Source organism: Plecotus auritus (genome assembly GCF_963455305.1).
Source record: "Plecotus auritus genome assembly, chromosome: 2".
NCBI classification, from domain to species: Eukaryota; Metazoa; Chordata; class Mammalia; order Chiroptera; family Vespertilionidae; genus Plecotus; species Plecotus auritus.
In genome coordinates this window covers 169,165,906-169,186,309 of record NC_137771.1, presented here as the reverse complement: position 1 = coordinate 169,186,309, position 20,404 = coordinate 169,165,906, and the positions used below count along the sequence as shown (strand labels likewise).

Genomic DNA, 20,404 nt, shown 5'->3' with positions numbered 1-20,404 from the left:
TGGCAGTTTTTCATTACTTTTATATAGGAGTGGAGTTTCAGAGGTCCTTACTCTAATGTACCAGAAGTTGGAAGCTCTATTTGTGCAAGGATTTGTGGTTACCTGCAGTCTGATTTCCTTCATAAGAGGCTTCAGTTATTCCAGTTTTCTAGGGCTGTTATCCCAGAAAGCTTTGCCTGGGTCCCGGTAACTACAACATGCATGTCACCTTGTGGCAGCAAGTACACACTACAATTGAGCATGCTTGTTCCTCATTTTAAAATGTGGTCAATGTAGTCTTTACTTCACCAGGGCTGATTTGAAGATTAAATGAAAAAAACAAATGTTAGAGCCTTTGGCAAGATGTTTGAAACACAGCAGGCACTCTGAAAGGTTAAGTTTGTTTTTTGAAACACAACTTAAAATATTAATCTTCAAAACATTTCCAGAGCACTCTTTCTGACCAAGATAATCATGCAGTTACCAGGACACGAGAAAATTCTATGAAAACTCTTCAAAAGATTTTTATGGCTCTCAGGATTACAACAAAATTATTTAGTGGTATGTCCTCAAACTTCATTGTGCATGAGAATAACTGGAACGGCTTGTTAAAATACAAATCACTGGACACACCTACCTCCAGTTTCAGGATCAATACTAGTTAAGAGGTGGAGGGTGAGAATTTGTATTCCTAACAAATTTCCAGGTGAATTTGCTGTTTCTGATTGGGAACTACACTTTGAGAACCACTGTGTTTTTTAAAACAAATTGTGGTAAAATATACATAACACACATTTTACCATTTTAACCATTTTTAAATGTACAGCTCTGTGGTATTAAGTACATTCATATTGTTGTGCCACTATCACCACAATTCACCATCACCACTATCCATCTCCAGGACTTTTTCATCTTCCCCAGAGAACCACTGGTTTCATGAGACCTACAGGCCCCATCTCACAGTCCTGTCCCACTCCCTTCTGGCAGGCACTGAGACAAGAAAGGAACAAAGGTAATTGGCAGTGAGCTAGGACTCTGCTCTCTAAGTAGGAAACAGAAAAATAATCAATAGCCCTAGCTGGTTTGGCTTAGTGGATAGAACATCAGCCTGTGAACTGAAAGGTCTTGGGTTCGGTTCCGGTCAAGGGCACATGCCCAGATTGCGGGCTGGATCTCCAGTGGGGGACATGCAAGAGGCAGCAGATTAATGATTCTCTATAATTATTGATGTTTCTCTCTCTCCCTTCTCTTGTCTCTGAAATCAATAAAAAATATATTTAAAAAAATCAATAATTATTTCTTTTGGTAGCTGCCTTTCCCCATCCCTCTTTTAAAAAAATATATTTTTATTGATTTCAGAGAGGAAGGGAAAGGGAGAAAGATAGCAACATAAATGATGAGAGAGAATCATTGATGGGATGCTTCCTGCACACCCCCTACTGGGGATTCAGCCGGCAACCCAGGCATGTGCCCTTGACCGGAATCAAACCCGGGACCCTTGTCTGCAGGCCAATGCTTTATCCACTGAGCCAAACCGGTTAGGGTGCTCCATCCCACTTAATTAGAACACAGGCAGTTTAGGAGAATAGAGAACAGATAGTTCAGAACAGAAGTTGCCTCTCAGCTCAGTTTAGGTAATAATTTAAAGCAAAAATGCTCACATGTACACCTATTTACAATCGGTCACATAAATGCATGTTTGGAGATACTCAACAAATAATTGAGTACCTACCATGTTCCAGGCAATATACAAAAAGAGATAAAAATCTATTCTAGTAAAACTTACATTCTATTGGAGGGAAAAACGATATAGTTAGATAGTAAGTGCCAGAGAGGAAACATAAACAGAGGGGATAGGAAGTGTTTGTGTGCTTGGAGTGGAGGGTGTGGGTGAAATTTTAGATAGGATAGTCAGGGAAGTTCTCTTTGAGAATGCCCCGTTGAAGGAAGTGAAGGAGTTAGCTATACATATCTATATGCAGATATCTGGTGGAATGCTATTTCAAACAGAAACAACATTAAGTGCAAGGGCCCTAAAGTGAATCTGGAACAGAGTAAATAATATGAAGAAAAAGATTTGAGATCATAGAGGTACCTGAGGTGGCGGTGGGGATAAGGACTTGAAGGCACGAGGGGTTTATCTAAATCAGAAAACATTTACCACATTTTCCTTACTACAGCTTCATATTAGATGCCAATAATTTTTACCTCCCTAAGATGTAAGTGCTGATTAAAATATATACAAATATGATCTTATTATACATATTAGAAATAATATACCAATGCAAAAAATAATTTTAAAAAACCGACATCATTAAAAAATGAAGTACTTGATGTGATCTCAGTTTTTACTTTGCGATTACAAAAAAAATGAAAGCATTAAAGTTTTAGTATTATTAAGGCTTTCTTTTTCTATCTCCAAGAGATAGAATATTTTGCCCCAGATGTCCAAGTCAAAAATTTTCCATCTCTGGTGGACTACAATTAAAAACAAACATACAAATTAAAAAGAAAACAGCCCTTTAGCTCTCTGGTTGAACTTGCAGACTGACCGTGGCTGATAGTTCTGCATCCCCAGGGCCCTAGCAAGAAGTCAAGATGAAGCCTCACAGCTGCTTCTAAGGCTGTGACTGGCAATGGCTGGTTAATATTAAGAGTAGAGGTTCTTGCCCTGATCGTGTAGCTTAGTTGGTTAGAGTATGGTCCCAATATGCCAAGATTGTAGGTTTGATCCCCAGTCAGGGCACATACAAGAAGCAACCAATGAATGCATAAATAAGTAGAACAACAAACTGATGATTTTCTCCCTCTCTCCTTCTCCCTCCCACTTCCTCTTTCTAAAATCCTTTTTAAAAAATCAAGAAAAGAAGAGTAGAGGTTCTCAAACTTTCGTATAGGTTATTAGACCCCATTTCCAGAGTTTCTGATTCAGCAACTACGGGGTGGAACCTGAAAATCTGCACTTCTAACAATTTCCCAAGTGATGTTGATACTGTTGGTCCTGGGGCCCACAATTTGAAAACCAATGCCTTAGAAAACCAGTACTGTTGCTAGCTGGACACTGTAATGCAGCAGTCGCCAACCTTTCGGACCTCACGAACCACTAGTGGTCCGCGGACCACGGGTTGGCGACCACTGTTGTAATGGGTCAGCTGGGATGAGGCTGGTTAAAGTACTGGCTTCTACCTTATTGTCCCCTCCTTTCCATAAAAAGCCTTTCCAACCTCATGATGGACAGTGCAGAGTAGAGATGCCTTTTCTCCCAGAATCTTTCAACACCCTCCTAGAGAGAAGCATCAGTGATGTGACCTGAGATATGACCACTCTCTGGGAATCAGTGATGATAAATGAAGGATCAGTGAATGCTAGATGAAAAAGAGGCTTTTAGAAGATTATCTAAGTTAGTGTTTCCTAACCTTTGTCAAGATCAATTGTCAGGTATGTTGCAAATGTGTTGCTAGCTATGAAGTTTGCCATTAATTTGCTTAAAAATAAAATCATGACATTTGTCAAAACTCATAAAACTGTACATAACACAGAGCTTTAATAAATGTAAATTTAAAAATATCGCCCTAACTGGTTTGGCTCAGTGGATAGAGAGCATCAGCCTGCGGACTGAAGGGTCCCAGGTTCCATTCCAGTCAAGGGCACATGCCCGGGTTGCAGGCTCGATCCCCAGTGGGGGGTGTGCAGGAGGCAGCTGATCAATGATTCTCATCACTGATGTTTCTATCTCTCTTTCCCTTTCCCTTCATCTCTGAAATAAATAAAAATAATAAAAAATAAATAAATCAGGTCCTGGCTGGTGTGGCTCAGTTGGTTGAAGCATTGTCTTGTGCACTGGAAGGTCGGGGGTTCAATTCCCAGTCAGGGCACATACCTAGGTTTCAGGTTCGATCTCCAGTTGTGGCGCATATGGCAGGTAGCTGGTTGATGTACTAGTATCTCTCTTTCATGGATGTTTCTCTCTCTCCCTTCCTCCCTATCTAGAATCAATAATAAATAAACAAACAAATAAATATCAACCAGGATGCTGGAGGAGTTCCAGGATGGAATGCAGAATGTGACAAATGTATCTAACTATACTAAAATGTATGAAATGACCTAACCGCATAACTTTCAAGGTGAGGGAAAAAGGAGCTGACCTAAGTAACTTTGAAAAACATTGTTTTGACTGAAAACTAAGACTAAATACAAAAAGAACAATACATAAGCACTGTATTCTAATTGGCAGATTTTTTTTTACATGAGCATGGGTTAACAATTCTAAAACTACTTTATACATGTATACTAGGGTTAAACAAATAAGTAAACAAATAAGCCAGGTTTCTCACTGTCAGAGAAACAAGTTCCAAAAGCAAGGGTGAAAAGCTAGAGTAAACCCTGTGTGCTGGATCAGGGCCAGAGAACAGTATATGAACTATTTTAGCTTTATGTACTTATATATATTATATATTTGTAAACATATAGAGAGATGATAGAAGATAGACATATATACAGATACAGACATAATTATGTGTATATGACGTAGTACACATATATGTATTTTCCAGCTCTGCCCACTGGGTGGGCTTGGACTCAGTGACACTTCTGTGGCAACAGGCACACTCAGTGCCCAGATCTTAGTTTCTAAATACCATTACCCAATAAAAGGAACTAGAGTTCCTCGTAGAAAACTAGCTGATTCTAGGCTCGGGCAGAGAAAAAACAAGATGAATCTGGAACATCCTGTAGGACCAGAAAGAAAAAAAGTGTTCAAAAATCAAAAGGATGGGGGTATGTAAAGGGACATAGGAGCTGAGTTGATAGAACCTAGCCTAAAATAATTTGACCAACAAAATAAATAATGCAGTTATAGATTATAACTTAAGGTATAACATACTAGAATATGCATCCATACTGATATAAATAACTGGATGAATGAATAAATGGGGGAGAAGGGACAAATCTTCCTTAAAGAGAAATCCCATGCATATAAGCCTAACCAGTGGTCACGGAAAACAGGGGGGTGGGGGCATGCGTGGGGAGGGGTTTGGGATGGGAATGGGGGGATGAGGACAAATATGTGATACCTTAATCAATAAAAAAATTTAAAAAAAAGGAAAAAAAAAAGAGAAATCCCAGATACATGTAGATACTCTTCCCTCCTGGATTCATTTCCCCTTGAGTATGGGCTGGACTTAGTGACTTGGTGGCTTTACAAGGAAGAAACAAACTGGCCAAAATCACCAGTCATAAATCATGTGGATAGCGTGCACAGTCTAGTATGATGTGATGAGGACCTTTACCTCTGTGCTATTTATTCTTCCTCCAAATCCATAACCCTACTCTCATTATAAGAAAGCATCAAACAAACCCAAATTGAGAGACATTCTATAAAATATCTGACCAGTGTTCTTCAAAACTATCAAGATCATGAAAATCAAAGCATGTGACGCTGTCACAGATCAGAAGAGACTAAGGAGCCCTGACAACTAAATGCAATGTGGTGTCCTGGACTGAATCCTGGAACAGAAAATGGACAACAGAATAACTGGAGAACCGAATAAAGTCTGTCTTTTAGCTGACAGTAATGAACTGATGTTAATTTCTTAGTTTAACAAATGTACTGTGGTTTTATGTGAGATCTTGACACTGGGGAAACTGGGTGAGGGTCATACAGAATTCTACTACCTTTGCAACTTTTCTGTAAGTTAAAATTATTCCAAAATAAAAATATTTTCAAAACATGGGTACTTGGGTATTAACTGTATCTTGTTTTTTTGTTTTTATATTTTTATTGATTTCAGAGAGGAAGGGAGAGGTACAGAGAGATAAAAACATCAATGATGAGGGAGGATCATTGATTAGCTGCCTCCTGCACGCCCCTTACCGGGGATGGAGCCCACAACCCAGGCATGTGCCCTTGACCAGAATTGAACTTGGGACCCTTCAGTCTGCAAGCCGACGCACTATCCACTGAACCAAACTGACTAGGGCAACTGTATCTTGTTTTTACTTTATAATGGGAGAGAAAAAGAAAGGAATGGGGTAGGAAATGTGCCCAATTCACGGTAGACCAAAGATGCACAGGTGAAGGTCATCTGACAAGTGTACTCTGGTGAAAATGAGATGAGAAAATTACATATTATAGCATGTATCTTGTCACACCTTGCTATTCGCAAGTATGGCTGACATTACCTGAGAGCCTTTTAGAAAGGCAGAATCTCAGCTCCCATCCCAGACCTACAAATTTTTCAATGAGATATCCAAATGATTCATATGAACATTAAATTCTGAGAATAAAGAAGACAATCATATTCATTCAACAGTTGCTGAGTACTTACTGTGTGCCAGACACATGGGAACCACTATCACATTCTCCGAAGTCTAAGCCAATGCTATTTAGCCTCAGCTGGGAGTGTCATAGCAATACAAATTCTCAGACCCTCACACCAAACCTTGATTTTTACAAGCCCTCCAAGTGATACTTAGGCATACTAAAGTTTGAGAAGCACTGCTCTAGAAAACTGGATTTCAGACTCTGCATATTGGAATCACCAGAATACCTTTAAAAAAAAATACACAGGGCCAATACAGACCAATGAAATCCCAATTTCTGGGAGCAGGGCCTGGACATTAATATTTTTTAAAAGATTCTCTAAGGCAGGGATGGGGAAAGTCAGGCCCGTGGGCCATATAAGTCCTATGAATTCATTTGGTCTGGCCCTGCCAACTCATTAGGGGTGAGTTAATTAAATGTTTGACCAAATACAGCAGGCTAATTTTTTTTTTAATTTTTTTATTAAGGTATTATATGTGTACATATCTTACCATTGCCCCCCCCCCCACTCCCATACATGTCCTCACCCCCCAATGTTTTGCATCCATTGGTTACTCTTATATGCATGCATATAAGTCCTTCGGTTGATCTCTTATTTCCCCCACCTCTCCCTAATACAGCAGGCTAATTTTTAAGCTGAAAATTTTGTATGGCCCTCAAATGATGTTACAAATATCCAAATGGCCCTTGACAGAAAAAAAGGCTTCCCACCCTTGGTATTCTAACGAGCTGCCATATTTAAGAATCACTGCTCTTCAACACAGCCAGCTAGAGTCTCTGTTGAACATAAGCGTCATTAATGCCAGAGCACAACTGCAGAGCTTAATACTATGTCCCTTCTGTCTGAGCTCAAAATCCCTCTTTTCAACAGTTAATTTACTGAATAGTTCAGCTTTAATTCTAACTCTGGCATATCAGTATAAGTTTAGAATCCCTGTGGAATATGCCCAGCTTTCAGATTTTACAGCCTCCCGCCGCTCCGCCCCACAGCACATCCCCTAAAGTCTATAATACACTACTCAGTCCTTAATAACATGCAGTGTGAACAGGTCTATAGTTGCCTTGCCTTCTTCATCCCCTTGGAAAAGGCTTATTTCACATCCCTCCTCCACAGCAGCTGGCTACCCCTCGTGGGGGAACACAGTCACTGTCTGATGATCTCACAGTGAATGACCAGAGCTCACAGAGCTGATCCTACTGCAGGGATGTGAGACTGTTTGCCCAACCACTTTGTTCTCTTTTCCTAGTTTTCCAGAAGGCCAGTGGCTGCTACCATGACCTCCGCTGGGAAAAGCTTGTTTCTGGGGCAAATGATATTCCTCTTTTCGTGTTCCATGGAAAGATTTTCTAATCTAAATACACAGTACTCATGATACTCCACAAATGCCTATTTAATCCTTTTAGAATTGAAATAGGATATTGCTAGTCCTAAAATGTTTGCTTTGATAGAAAAGTGCAAGACTAAGGAAGGAACTTTGAAAATTTGTTTTGTGAATCAGTCAATTATAAGTCTCAGGAGGAAAAAGGCTACATGTAGACCTATCCTGAGTATAGCATAGTTCATATACATACACTATCTCATCAATAATGTATTTTATGTCCGGCCAGTGTGGCTCAGTGGTTGAGCGTTGACCCATGAACTAGGAGGTCACGGTTCAATTTCCAGTCAGGCACATGCATGGGTTGCAGGCATGCAGGAAGCAGCCGATCAATGATTCTCTCTCATCATTGATGTTTCTATCTCTCTCTTCCTCTCCCTTCCTCTCTGAAATAAATAAATATATTAAAAAAATAATGTTATTTTATAATTATGATGAGTTGTATGTCATATGTTTATAGCTGCTCTAATTGACCTAGTAGAAAAAAGAATGATTAAGTTAGGGTAATTTTGTCATTTAGAGAAGTTGGAGCTCTTATTTCCACCCATAGCTCACTTATATACTTTTTTAAAAAAAATTCTTTATTGTTTAAAGTATTACATAAATCTCCTTTTTCCCCCACTGACCTCTCCCCGGTGACCCCCACACCCCATATATACTTTTTTTAATCCTCACCCAAGGATGTGTTGTTTTTTTAATTGATATTTAGGGAGAGAGGGAGAGGGAGAAAGGGAGAGAGAGGGAGAGAGGGAGAGGAAGAGGGAGAGGGGGAGGGAGAGGGAGAGGGAGGGAAACAGGGAGAGGGAGAGAGAGAAATTGATTTGTTGCTTCCTATATTTGCTCTGATTGGGGATTAAACCCACAACCTAGGTATGTGACCAGGACTCGAACCCGCAACCTTTTGGCAAGCGGGACAATGCTCCAGTCAACTGAGCCACCCAGCCAGGGCCACCCAGAGCTCTTTCAAAATAGAGAACCACTATTTAGTTTCCACATTAGAGACAAAGCTGTATTGCACTGAAGACCAACCACAACAAAACAAATGAACAAACCTGAAATACAGGATGTTCTCTCTAAAAATGTATATACACTTTGAATAATTATTAATTCCAATGGATTAAATCTGAAAAGAAACATCAATTGAGCTATCAGCTACTAAAGAGTGTATACATTTCTTGGGGACACCATGTATTAACTTGCTTTGAGCTTTTCAAAAATCAGACCTGAATGGCTTGATTTCCCCTGTCTGCAACTATTCTGACAAGGAATGGATTTTGTCTGGCTTTAAATCTGATTTGCTTGTTCTTGCACGTAGCATAGACTTCTGGGTCTGCCTGCCAGGCTACCAACACTCATAATCTATCTGTGCTTTGTTAATGAGGTCCACGCTGACGTTCTAGGGCTCAGAACCTAAGTGATGGCGCTGGCCCAGCTCACTGGCTCTGGGTATTGTGGCTATTCATGCTCCCTCACAGTGAGAGTCCTTTTGTCTGCTACACCCCCAAAAGGATTTGGAAAACAGGCAAAGCAGTTTTGAGCTGAAAAACAAGAACAATGATATTTCTGGAAGATAAATCTGAGTGCAGAATGCAGGACAGGCCTGGGGTAGAGGAGAAGGTGGGGGGAGCGAACATGGAACCTCCTTTTAGGTGGTGTCATGTTACAACACTTTATTCAAGTGGACTGTGTAAAGAAAATGGGTAGTTATACGTCCTAATGAAAAGGACATATTTGTAAAATACTGTGGAAGGAAAACTGGCAAGATAGATTGACATAATGAGTTTTTTTTGTGGGCTGGCTAGAATCCTAATCACCATTTGTAACAATGGTTCTATGGGAAAATCTTTTGGAGTTAACCCCCCCCCCCAAGATTTATAAATAAATCTTTGGCATCTATCCAGTTTTTAATTGGGGAGTGGGGACTCTATGTGGAAAAGTCTTGCAATTCTATCTATCTGACGGCCAAACTTCAGTGAGATGGGGCTACGCCTTGGTGATCATTTTCCCCCATCCACATTCCAGCCCACTCCCAACAGGGGCTATTTGAAACTCTCTTGGCCTTAGCTGTTGACCTAAATTGGCTTTGTGACAGAAACAGATTGCCTATCTCTCCATCTGTTTTCTCAGGCTTCCCTGCAGGCTCAGGAGAACACTCACTAGTCCTTCACTCTGAAATAGTGAATCCTTCCATCTGTGATCCTTCTTATTAAACTTACCTCACTACCTCGAGATCCTTCCTTTCCACAGCCCTTTTAATGCCAAATGTTGTCTCCCCACTCTTAAAAAAATAAACTTGAAATCATAAAAGTTAACACCTCCCTATTATAAAAAAATTTAGAAGCTAAAAGATAAATAAATAAAAGCACCCAGAATCACACTCTTCAGGAATAACAACTTGGTGTATTTCTTCCTAAACTTTTTCCTATGTTTGCACACAACATATACACTTTAAAAATGTTTTTGCTTATTGATTTTAGAGAGAGAGAAGGTAGAGGGAGAGAGGAAGAGAGAAACAGTGATTTGTTGTTTCACTTATTTATGTATTCATTGGTTGATTCTTGTATGTGCCCTGACCAGGGATTGAACCCACAACTTTGGCATATTGGGATGAAGTTCCAACCAACTGAGCTACTCAGCCAGGGCCATATACATTTTTCATACTAACATAATAAATACCATATCTTACTTATGTCACAAACACTTTTCCTAGATATTAGTTAAAAGTACTTTTGATAGCTGTATAACATTCAATCATTCCCTATGGCTGAATTTGTCTCACATTTTCAATAAACAAATGTTTCAGCAAACATTTTTAATGTTTTCTACATTAATCTCTGATGACATTTCTGATTATTTTCTTATACTGAATCCTGGTAGTAGAGGGCTAAAGAATATGAACCCTTTTAAGAGTCTTCATATTTATAATAAACTGATTTCCAGAAAGGCCGAATTAATTTACACTTCTATCATTAGTTGATGAGAATTCCTATTTCATCACATCACAGTGGCACTGAGAGTCCACTATCATGGACAAAACATTTATTTGCTCTCAACAGCTCCTATAAATAAAATGCTAATCTGCTTCCTTTCATAGCTCAAATGATTTAAGTGGCATGCATCTTACCTTAACCTCACCACCCACACATTTTACTACAACATTCCTTCCCCCACTCATTACTAAAATTGTTCTGATAAATTAGTGATCTCTTTCTAATCATTTATTTTTTTAGATTCATCATTACCTCATTTGATTCCACTCTTCCCATCTTTGTATTCACTTGACTCTACAGACCTCATCCTTCTACAAGGACTCGGGCCCTCCTGACATTCTACATCATTTTCTCCCTTCATCTGTGACCTCTATGATCTACCTTCTTTAATGTCCTCTTTGCCACTTCCTATTATTTACACTATGTCAGGCCTCTAAGGTTCAGGTTTTTTTAAATATATTTTTTATTGATTTCAGAGAGGAAGTGAGAAGGAGAAAGAGATAGAAACATCAATGATGAGAGAGAATCATTGTTTGGCTGCCTCCTGCACGAACCCTACTGAGGATCAAGCTCGCAAACTGGGCATGTGCCCTTGACTGGAATCGAACCTGGGACCCTTCAGTCCGCAGGCTGACGCTCTATCCACTGAGCTAAACCAGCTAGGGCTAAGGTTCAGTTTTTGCCTCTGTTCCACACTCCTCTCAGGGAGGACTCCTCTATTCTGTTTTAATAATCAGCTCCACACTGATGGCTCCCATACATTTCCCTAACTTTACCCCTCCTTTGTCTTCAGGTCTTTGGCTGAGTGGTCCCATCCTCACCTATAACTCAGTGCCACCCACTACTCAATAATGCACCATCCTCTCTGCCAAATCAGCTCCCCTTCCCAACTTTCTTATTTCTGATGATGGGGCAACACTCCTTCAGTCCCCCATGATGAAAAATGTCAAGTCTTTAAGTATTTCCTTAAATTACTCTGTCTCAGTCATCTTATAATTTCTTCAAAACATATCCCAGATATATTGGTCTTGTGTCATTTCCATCATCACTTCATACATGGATTACTGCACTACTTTCATAGGTAGCAGCTACTAGTGTTATATGTAGCAGCCAGGTTAATTTTCGAAAAATGTTTATGACTTCTGCTCAAAATCTTCAAAAGACTACACCTTATCTCCTATTACCTCCTGACTAAAATCCAAGGTCATCCTTTCTCCTTACTGCCCTTTTGCCCCCTCGCCCCCATATTATACCCCTTTCCAGATTCATTATATCCCTATCTTTACTTATGAACTCTCCCGTCCTTTCTGTTTCAATGAAGCCTTCAGTAATAGATAATCATAACCTACACTGCTTTTCCTTTCTCTGAATTTTTAAAGCCAGTGGAATGCTGGCTCTTGGGAGAGGGCTGGCAGGAAAAAGCCCTGATTTGAGGTGTTTGCCAATTACCTTCACCATAGCAGATTTCAAGCTACCAATGTGACATCATTGATTGGGATGAAATTGGGAAGAGATGTGCACAAAGCCACTAGGAAATGGTTCCAGACGCCACAGAACTGAAAACCTGTTCTGTCATCAAAAACTTTATATTGTCATGTTAATCTCTCCAGGTATACTATTTAAGTACATTTGTTCATCACAATAAACTCCAGCCCTGGGAGTCACAATCCACTCATATTAGAGCTTTCATAGTGTACAGGGCACAAAGTGTGTGCTTAATAAAAACCTGTTGGCAAGACCTGGAGGAGAGATGTGCAAAGCCGAAGACAGGAGCAGGAGAAATGGGCATGTACTCATTTAGGGTTGGTTAGCAAGCACAAACAAAAAGAACAATAAATGTAGGAAATAAAATCAGAATGGGACCAAGGAGAAATATTGGTTATGTCCCACCTTTGTACTCATGTGACCCCTGACAAGTCAATTTACTTCTTGGGCCTTAAGTTCCTTCATCTTTACAATTAGGTGACTGGACTACAGGACTTCTAACTTGATTCAAATGCTCTGCAATGTGGGTTAAACTGACAAGGAGACAGACTATGGTCCATTGCATTGGTATAAAAGTGATAATAAATTCATTTTAAAATCCACTAATAAGTCAAAGGCATTTAATGGTAATACTTTTCCAAGGTGTGAAGAAACATTCTTATAAGGCCCTTCCATTCCTTTGACCTAGTAATTATTCTGTAGAAAGATAATATGTCCTAAAGGTTATATCTATTTTATTCTACTTCTGGAAAAGAGACGAGCAAGTTCCAAGATACTTTTGCAGCATGTTCCACAATACTTCCTAATGTCTCTTATACAAAAAAAATATCTATTATCTGTCTACATTGAACTGGACGCTGGTAAGTGCTGAAGATTTAGTAAAAACAAAACAGTCTTTATCTTCATGAAACCCACACTAGTGTGGGTCAGTAGCTATTTAGTTCCAAATCATCTGTATCAATACCTTTAAACTTAAAGAGTATATATTGATCTGAATAATGGATGCAAGCTATGGACTCTCCATAAACAGGTATATAAACATAAACATTTGAATAAAATTATATTATATATAATTCCAGAGGTTCTCAGGACCTCTCATCTGTGAAGTGGTCCAAGAATTGCAAGTTAACCCTGACCTATATCTACAAAACAACAAATAAATTCAAGCTCATAAAAGCTCATATTCTGTTTGATAAGGGAGTATAGCAAAAATTTCCAATAGAAACAATTAAAAATAAAGGGCCATTGTTTAAAGTATTAAACTTAGGCTATTTGAAATTTCACTCACCTAGAGTATCTTATTCCAAGTAATTTTCTGGATAAGCAAGGTATACAGTCGTCCCTTGGTATCTGAGGGGCATTGGTTCCAGGACCCCCTCAGATACCAAACTCCAAGGAGTTATATAAAACTAGATGCCCGGTGCATGAGATTTGTGCACTGGGGGAGAGGGGGGTGTCTCTCAGCCTGGCCTGCGCCCTCTTGCAGTCTGGGAGCCCTAGGGGGATGTCTGACTGATGGCTTAGGCCCGCTCCCAAGCTGGCAGTCAGACATCCTTAGCGCTGCCACGGAGGTGAGAGGCTCCTGCCACCGCAGCTGAGCTCGCCAGCAGTGAGCCTGGCTTCTGGCTGAGCTGCGCTCCCCCTGTGGGAATACACTGACCACCAGGGGTCAGCTACTGCATTGAGCGTCTGCCCCCTGGTGGTCAGTGTGCGTCATAGGGACTGGTAGTTCAGCTGTTCGGTTGATTTGCATATTAGCCTTTTATTATATAGGCTAGCAAAGTATCTGCATATAACCTTATGCTGTATAGCTTCTAGAATACTTATAATACCTATTACAAGGTAAATGCTATGCAAATAGCTATTGTGCTGTATTGTTTAGGAAATAATGACAAGAAAAAAAGTGTACATGTTCAGTAGAGTTGCAACCATCATAAACCTAACTGCATAATTCATCTCAGCAACAAGGTAACTTTTTAAAATTTTTTTAGTATTTTCAATTGGTGCTTGGTTGAGTCCTTGGATAGGAGGACTGGCTACATTACTTGGTTCAGGATGTTGTTACATCAGTCTTCTTACTTGAAAACCCAATTGCATATGGATGTGTGCTTCCTTTTCATAAGTAATTCTGCATTTCATGACTCATTGCACATCAAAAAGATCCAATTAGCCATGACAAATACATATACACACACTGTGAATAGGCAGCTTGAACAAGTCAAAAAGCACAAGTTCCGGAATTAGAGGGCAGGCTCATGTCCTGGTTCTAACGTTGTGAAGGGAAGTGATCTTGGACAAGTCATTTAGCCCTCTGAGCTACGTTTCTTCATTTGTAAAATGTAGAGGGAACGATAAAACTTACCTAAGAAGGCTACTATGAAAAATCAGTCATATAAAATAACGTAGGTGAATATATTTAGCTATAAAATGGCCCCTAATAAGTAAAAGTTCTACTGGTTCCCCAAGAAGGCAAATTAAGCTTTGACTCCAAATGTCCGTTATACAAATTTCTACTAGAAAAACAAACTGCAGATCCTGCACTTACATAGATTAGAAGTTCAAAGCACTTAATTGTAGAATTGTTTTTTTAAAAATGCAGCCCTCATTTTAAGAAAACTGTGAGACCTTAAATCCGTTGCCTCATCAGACACCAAGTGGGTAGGAAACTCCAGACTACAGGTTTTCCCTGACAGCAAGGATCAACTCGAGATGGGGAAGGGAAGAGACTTAAGACTCGAGTAGAGTAACGGAGGGAAGGGAGAGGTTAGCCTGAAAAGTGTGGAATGAATCAGGCAATGAGGGAGTTCTAGAGACGGCGGGTGAATTGAGCTCCGAAGAAGCTGATGACAGGAGATGGGAAGACAAGGGGGAACAGGGCTCATAAAGTTGGTGGGAGCTGTGGATGGACAGCCAGATTGCGAGCGTCACACAGGGCCAGCCCCCAGGATCGGCTCAGCAATTGCTCGCTCCCACTATTACTACCGTGCGGGCAGAATTCCGAGCAACCGGAGGGGAGTGCGTGATGGCACCAAACTACTACCAGGCCTGGGAAGGCTGCAGGATTCCTCCAACCCCAGTGGCCAAGCTGGCTTCCCGCCCTCCCTCAGCCCGTCCCGCGTCTCACCCGCCGCCAGGCGCAGGCCGCGGAGGCTCCCCATGGCCGCCTACTCCGCTGACCGGCACGGCGCCTCGGGGATGGCGGAGGCGCGGGAGCGTTCAATGTCACAGAATGCCGCAAAGGGGACGCAGGCGGCGACGGCTGGCGGGGACTGTGGGACGTAAGGGCGGAGCGAGCGGGTCGGGCGTGACGCAGCACGTCGATGGGCGGGGCTTACGGGCGGGACCTGGGTGTTGCTTGGGACGTGGGTGACGTGCACTATGTGCGAGTGGCGCGTCCAGCGGGTCCCACCTGGCGTGGCGTCCTCCCCGCGTCCTTAAAATGTTCTTGTAGGGTATGGGCATAAGGGGCCTTTGCAATATTACTCTTTGCATATTAAGAAAGTACTCTTTTAAAGTAGGAAAAAGTAGTGCGCTCATTCATTACAGAACTTTTGCGAACTGTAGACCCCCGAAATCACGCTGCCTAGGTAAATCAGCATTTCAGTACACTGTTGTAACAGTGTTTTCAATGAGTCATGCCTTTATCAAAAACACGTAGCTGGGGCTCAGTGGCCCCCATACCCTGTTGGCTTTGGGAGGCTAATTGAAAAATTAACACGTATATTTCCTATTTATTTACCTAACACCGAACACCTTTCCAACCCTTATGTATTGTCAGAAATGTCTTTTCTTGACATTTCTTACTGATTCCAAATTCCTAACAAAGGCCCCTCATCTCTAGGGATGGGAGATAGATATTGGAGTGGGAGGGTTAGGTAAAACCACTTCTACTCCAGGTTTCTTCCTGGAAGGATCTGGTTGGTGAGACTAGGAAATCGTTTCCCTTTTTATAAGAAGATGGGATTAGGGCAGTGGTGGGCAAGCTCATTAATCAACAGAGCCAAATATCAACAGTACAACGATGGAAATTTCTTTTGAGAGCCAAAAACCGACTTCTGCACATGGGCCACGAAGTTTCAATCGCACTGTACGTGCGCGCCCGCACGTGGTATTTTGTGGAAGAGCCACACTCAAGGGGCCAAAGAGCCGCGTGTGGCTGGTGAGCCGCAGTTTGCCGACCACTGGATTAGGGTGAAACAATTCCTTCAAGTTCTGACATTCTTCGATCCATGCATAGGGGTCATTTCTAGGAGGACATGGCCAAGTTGCGATGAAAGTTAGCTGTCAAAGGGGTAAAAGTGAAAAGGACTGCAAAGTTCCAGGTTTCCAAGTGAATAAGGACCAGGGAAAAGACAAGTGTTCAAGCTATCTTTCTCGCCAATTTCCCTTGAAATATTTTGTCAGGCGCTGCCGCGGGCACCTTTGCTCCGCGGTGATTGGCTCCCGGCAGGGGCCTCGCGTTTGTCCAATATGGCGGCGCCCAGTGGCGGTGTGAACTGTGAAGAATTCGCCGAGTTCCAGGTGATGGGGTTTTTCCCAGTGGCTGATGTGTCCTTTCTTTTATCCCCGGACCCCGTACCCTCCTCTGGCCTAGGAGGGAATGCGGACAAGTTATGGAAGAAGCGAGGAATTCGAGGCTCCTTTTTCGAGCCATTGGAGGTCATGGGGGCGCGGGGTTGGCCTTAGAGAGCCAGGCTACTCCTTGGGGGTCATGGTTCTCTCTGCGCCGCCCAGGCCTTGAGTAACCTCACGGGACACTCCGGTGGTTGCGCGGTGGTAAAGCCGAGCTCGGGCCGGGTGGGTAGGGATTGTAACAATCTTTTAGCCATCCACCGAAATCTGCCAGCCTGTACCATTCTCGTATTTTAAGTTGAGCATTTGTAGGAGATTTAAAAAAAAGTGAATGAGAGCTTACTCATTTGATAAATCAACTTGGCACAAGTTTTATTGTTTTGGTGGGGTATAACATTTGGAGTCTTGGAAGAGCGATTAATTCTAATACCTGCCCTGGTGCTGCCGCCTTTCTAAGCATTAGAGAGAATGTAACGTTTAAGAAAAACGCTGTATCTTTTATATATTCAAGCACTAGAGGTCTAGGGTTAAATATTAACCCGTGAATTAAAGAACAGGAGTTTGGATTTTGACCAAGTTGCAAATGAAAGTTATCTGTTCCAATGTGGGCACAAATGTGCTGCTGTCTAGATTATAAATGTATTTTTTAAAATATATTTTTATTGATTTCAGAGAGAGAGAGAGAGAGATGGAACTATCACTGATGAGAATCATTGATAGGCTGCCTCCTGCACGCCCCCTACTGGGGATCAAGCCTGCAACCCAGGCATGTACCTTTGACCAGAATCAAACCCAGGACCACTCAGTCTGCAGGCCCACGTTCTATCCACTGAGCCAAACCAGCTAGAGCTACAAATGTATTTTTAACTAAAGGTATTGAAAAATTATTTTACATGTCATTGACCTATCTGTAATAAGCTTTGTGCTTTGAGCCATTTTGTAGGGAGTGGTATTCTTGAAGATAACTTCAACAGACTGAATTCTTTGACAAACGATTTGGCCAAAGAACTCTATGCGGGGTCTTTTTGTATATGAAGTCATTACTTGCACCCTCTTCACCACTTCAGCTGCTTTTCAGACTAGCTCAACACAGCAGTTGATTTCAAATATGATTCATATGCCCAACAAATGCAAACATTTGTAAAAATCTTAAGTAGGAAAAAAAAAAGACTTGAATTCTAAAATATACAGACTATTTAAGGTTTACACCATTTGTTGCCTTGGTCTTGTCACATTAGTACTGTGATTTAACTTGAGTCAGTACACTCAGATAACTGTGTAATAATAGTCTTAAGGTTTATGAGAAAGAGTTTTGGTTAGTGAGTTAGATGTTCTGGGTTCTAGTACTGCTTCTGACATTCTATTAGCTTTGGGATCTTGAGCTAATCACTTAACTCCTTTGGCAATTAACTTTTGAATCTGTAAAATAAGATTATGTTAAGTAATATTTAAAACTTCTTCCATCTCTATAATGTTATTTGAATCTCTAAAACCAAATTTCAGAGGATCTCTTTTTGCTGTTAAAACACTGATTTTCCTTTTGGAAGGTCAGATAAAATGTTGTAAGTGGGGCAAAAGCTAAACTGTTGTGCAGAGCCATTCCATTCACAGAGAAAAAAAATCATAAGATAAGTCTAATTAGTGATACCTAGGGGAAGTTTCTAGATACTTTCTCTAGGACTTTTCCAAGTACATGGTTTATAATGGAGAATATCCTGGGTTAAAAGTCAGAAGAACTGTTTTTCCAGAACTGGCATTGGCACATCATTTAACCTCATTGTAAATAAGAATCACATTTGTCCGTATTGCCTCGGCACACAGTATCATAAAGGAAGGTGCTGTAAAATTATAAAATTTTAGTATAGTATTTAGGTTTAGATGAATTTAACTGGCACACTCATAAATTACTAAGCGGTTTAAATTTTTTAAAGCTATGGAACCATTATATTTTCTGTGTAAGTATCCTAAATGTGAAAAGCACTGCACTGAACACTGTTGAAGAGAAACAAGTCACGTATGTTTTGTGTGTGTTTCTTTTGATATTTTTCCTTTCCTTTTTTCTTTCTTATTTTCTTGTATATATTTTTGTTGTTCTTGCTAATTGTAAATCAATTTTTTCCATTGATTTTTTTTTGAGAGAGTGGAAGGAAGGGAGGGGGAGAGAGATAGAAACATCCATGTGAGAGAGATACATCGATTGGTTCGCCTCCCTCACACGTCCCGAATCCAACCCGAGACCCTTTGGTTCTTGGCCTGATGCTCTAACCACTATAAAGGTTAGTTGTATTATGAAATTTTTCAAACATTACAAAAAGTTGAAAGAATTGTACAGTGAACACTGGTACCTACCATCTAAATTCTTGAACCAGTGCTTTGCTGTATTTATCAAATAGCAATCTCTCTACCCATCAATCTACCTTTTTCAAAAAAATATATATATTTTATTGATTTCAGAGAAGAAGGGAGAGGGAGAGAGAGAGATAGAAACATCAATGATGAGAGAGAATCATTGATCAGCTGCCTCCTGCACGCCCTCTACTGGGATCAAACCTGCAACTCGGGCATGTGCCCTAGACCAGAATCGAACCCAGGACCCTTCAGTCTGCTGGCCAGTGCTTTAGCCACTGAGTCAAACCAGCTAGGGCTGTTAAATGAGTTTTGACAGAAAGTTTCTTCATGCCCTTTTAGTCAATCTTTGCCCCATCCTTCTTCCCTCTGACAACTAGTGTTCTGATTTTTTTCCATATAGGTGCATGTTTTTATTTATTTTTATTGAGTTGAGAAAGAGAGAGAGAAACATTGATTTTGTTGTTCTACTTATTCATGCATTCATTGGTTGATTCTTTTATGTGCCCTGACCAGGGATTGAACCCGAAATTTTGGCTCATTGGGCTGATGCTCTAATCAACTGAGCTACCCGGCCAGGATATAGGTGTAAAGTTTAAGAGTTTTTAAAGTGTTTTAACTTTTTACAATTCTAATTTTTCTACTAGAGGCCTAGTGCACGGATTCATGCACCGATGGGGTCCCTCGGCCTGGCCTGCGGGACTTGGCCGAAACCGGCTGTCAAACATCCCCTTGAGGAGTCTCAGATTGGGAAAGGGCGAAGCATATAAGATTTTTGGTTAATCTCTTCCCTCTGACATTCATCAGTCTGTTCCATGTTTCCATGCCTGTGGTTTCTGCTCCTGCATTGAGAGTCTGGCCCCTGGTGATCAGTGTGCATCATAGCTACCAGTCGGCCAGTCGCTTAGGCTTTTATATATATAGACTAGAGGCCCGGTGCACAAAATTTGTGCAGGGGGGGTGTCCCTCATCCCAGCCTGCACCCTCTCCAATCTGGGACCCCTCGAGGGATGTCCGACTGCCTGTTTAGGCCCGATCCCACCGGGTTCGGGCCTAAACAGGCAGTCGGACATCCCTCTCACAATCCAGGACTGCTGGCTCCCAACTGCTCACCTGCCTGCCTTCCTGATTGTCCCTAACCACTTCTGCCTGCCAGCCTGATCACCCCCTAACCACTCCCCTGCCAGCCTGATTGATGCCTAACTGCTCCCCTGCAGGCCTGGTCACCCCTAACTGCCCTCCCCTGCAGGCCTGGTCACCCCTAACTGCCCTCCCGTGCAGGCCTGGTCCCCCCAACTGCTCTCCCCTGCAGGCCTGTGTCCCCCCCAACT

General features: G+C 41.3%; 2 protein-coding genes across 4 annotated transcripts in view; one reads left to right on the top strand and one right to left on the bottom strand.

The window, feature by feature from the left end:
• FAM162A (family with sequence similarity 162 member A) overlaps positions 1 to 15,441 on the bottom strand; it is a 42,282-nt gene extending 26,841 nt beyond the window's left edge. Inside the window, exon 1 of the mRNA XM_080658106.1 lies at positions 15,280 to 15,441. Coding sequence (XP_080514232.1) covers positions 15,280 to 15,313 — 34 coding nt within the window. The 5' untranslated portion in view covers positions 15,314 to 15,441. The remainder of the gene's footprint in view (positions 1 to 15,279) is intronic.
• Positions 15,442 to 16,598: 1,157 nt separating this feature from the next.
• Positions 16,599 to 20,404, top strand: part of MIX23 (mitochondrial matrix import factor 23) — a 33,744-nt gene continuing 29,938 nt past the window's right edge. For 2 of the 3 annotated variants that reach the window (XM_080656069.1, XM_080656068.1), the window contains exon 1: positions 16,599 to 16,676. In XM_080656069.1, the coding sequence (XP_080512195.1) occupies positions 16,626 to 16,676 (51 nt within the window). In that variant the 5' untranslated portion in view covers positions 16,599 to 16,625. The remainder of the gene's footprint in view (positions 16,677 to 20,404) is intronic. The other variant, XM_080656070.1, reaches the window with a different exon arrangement.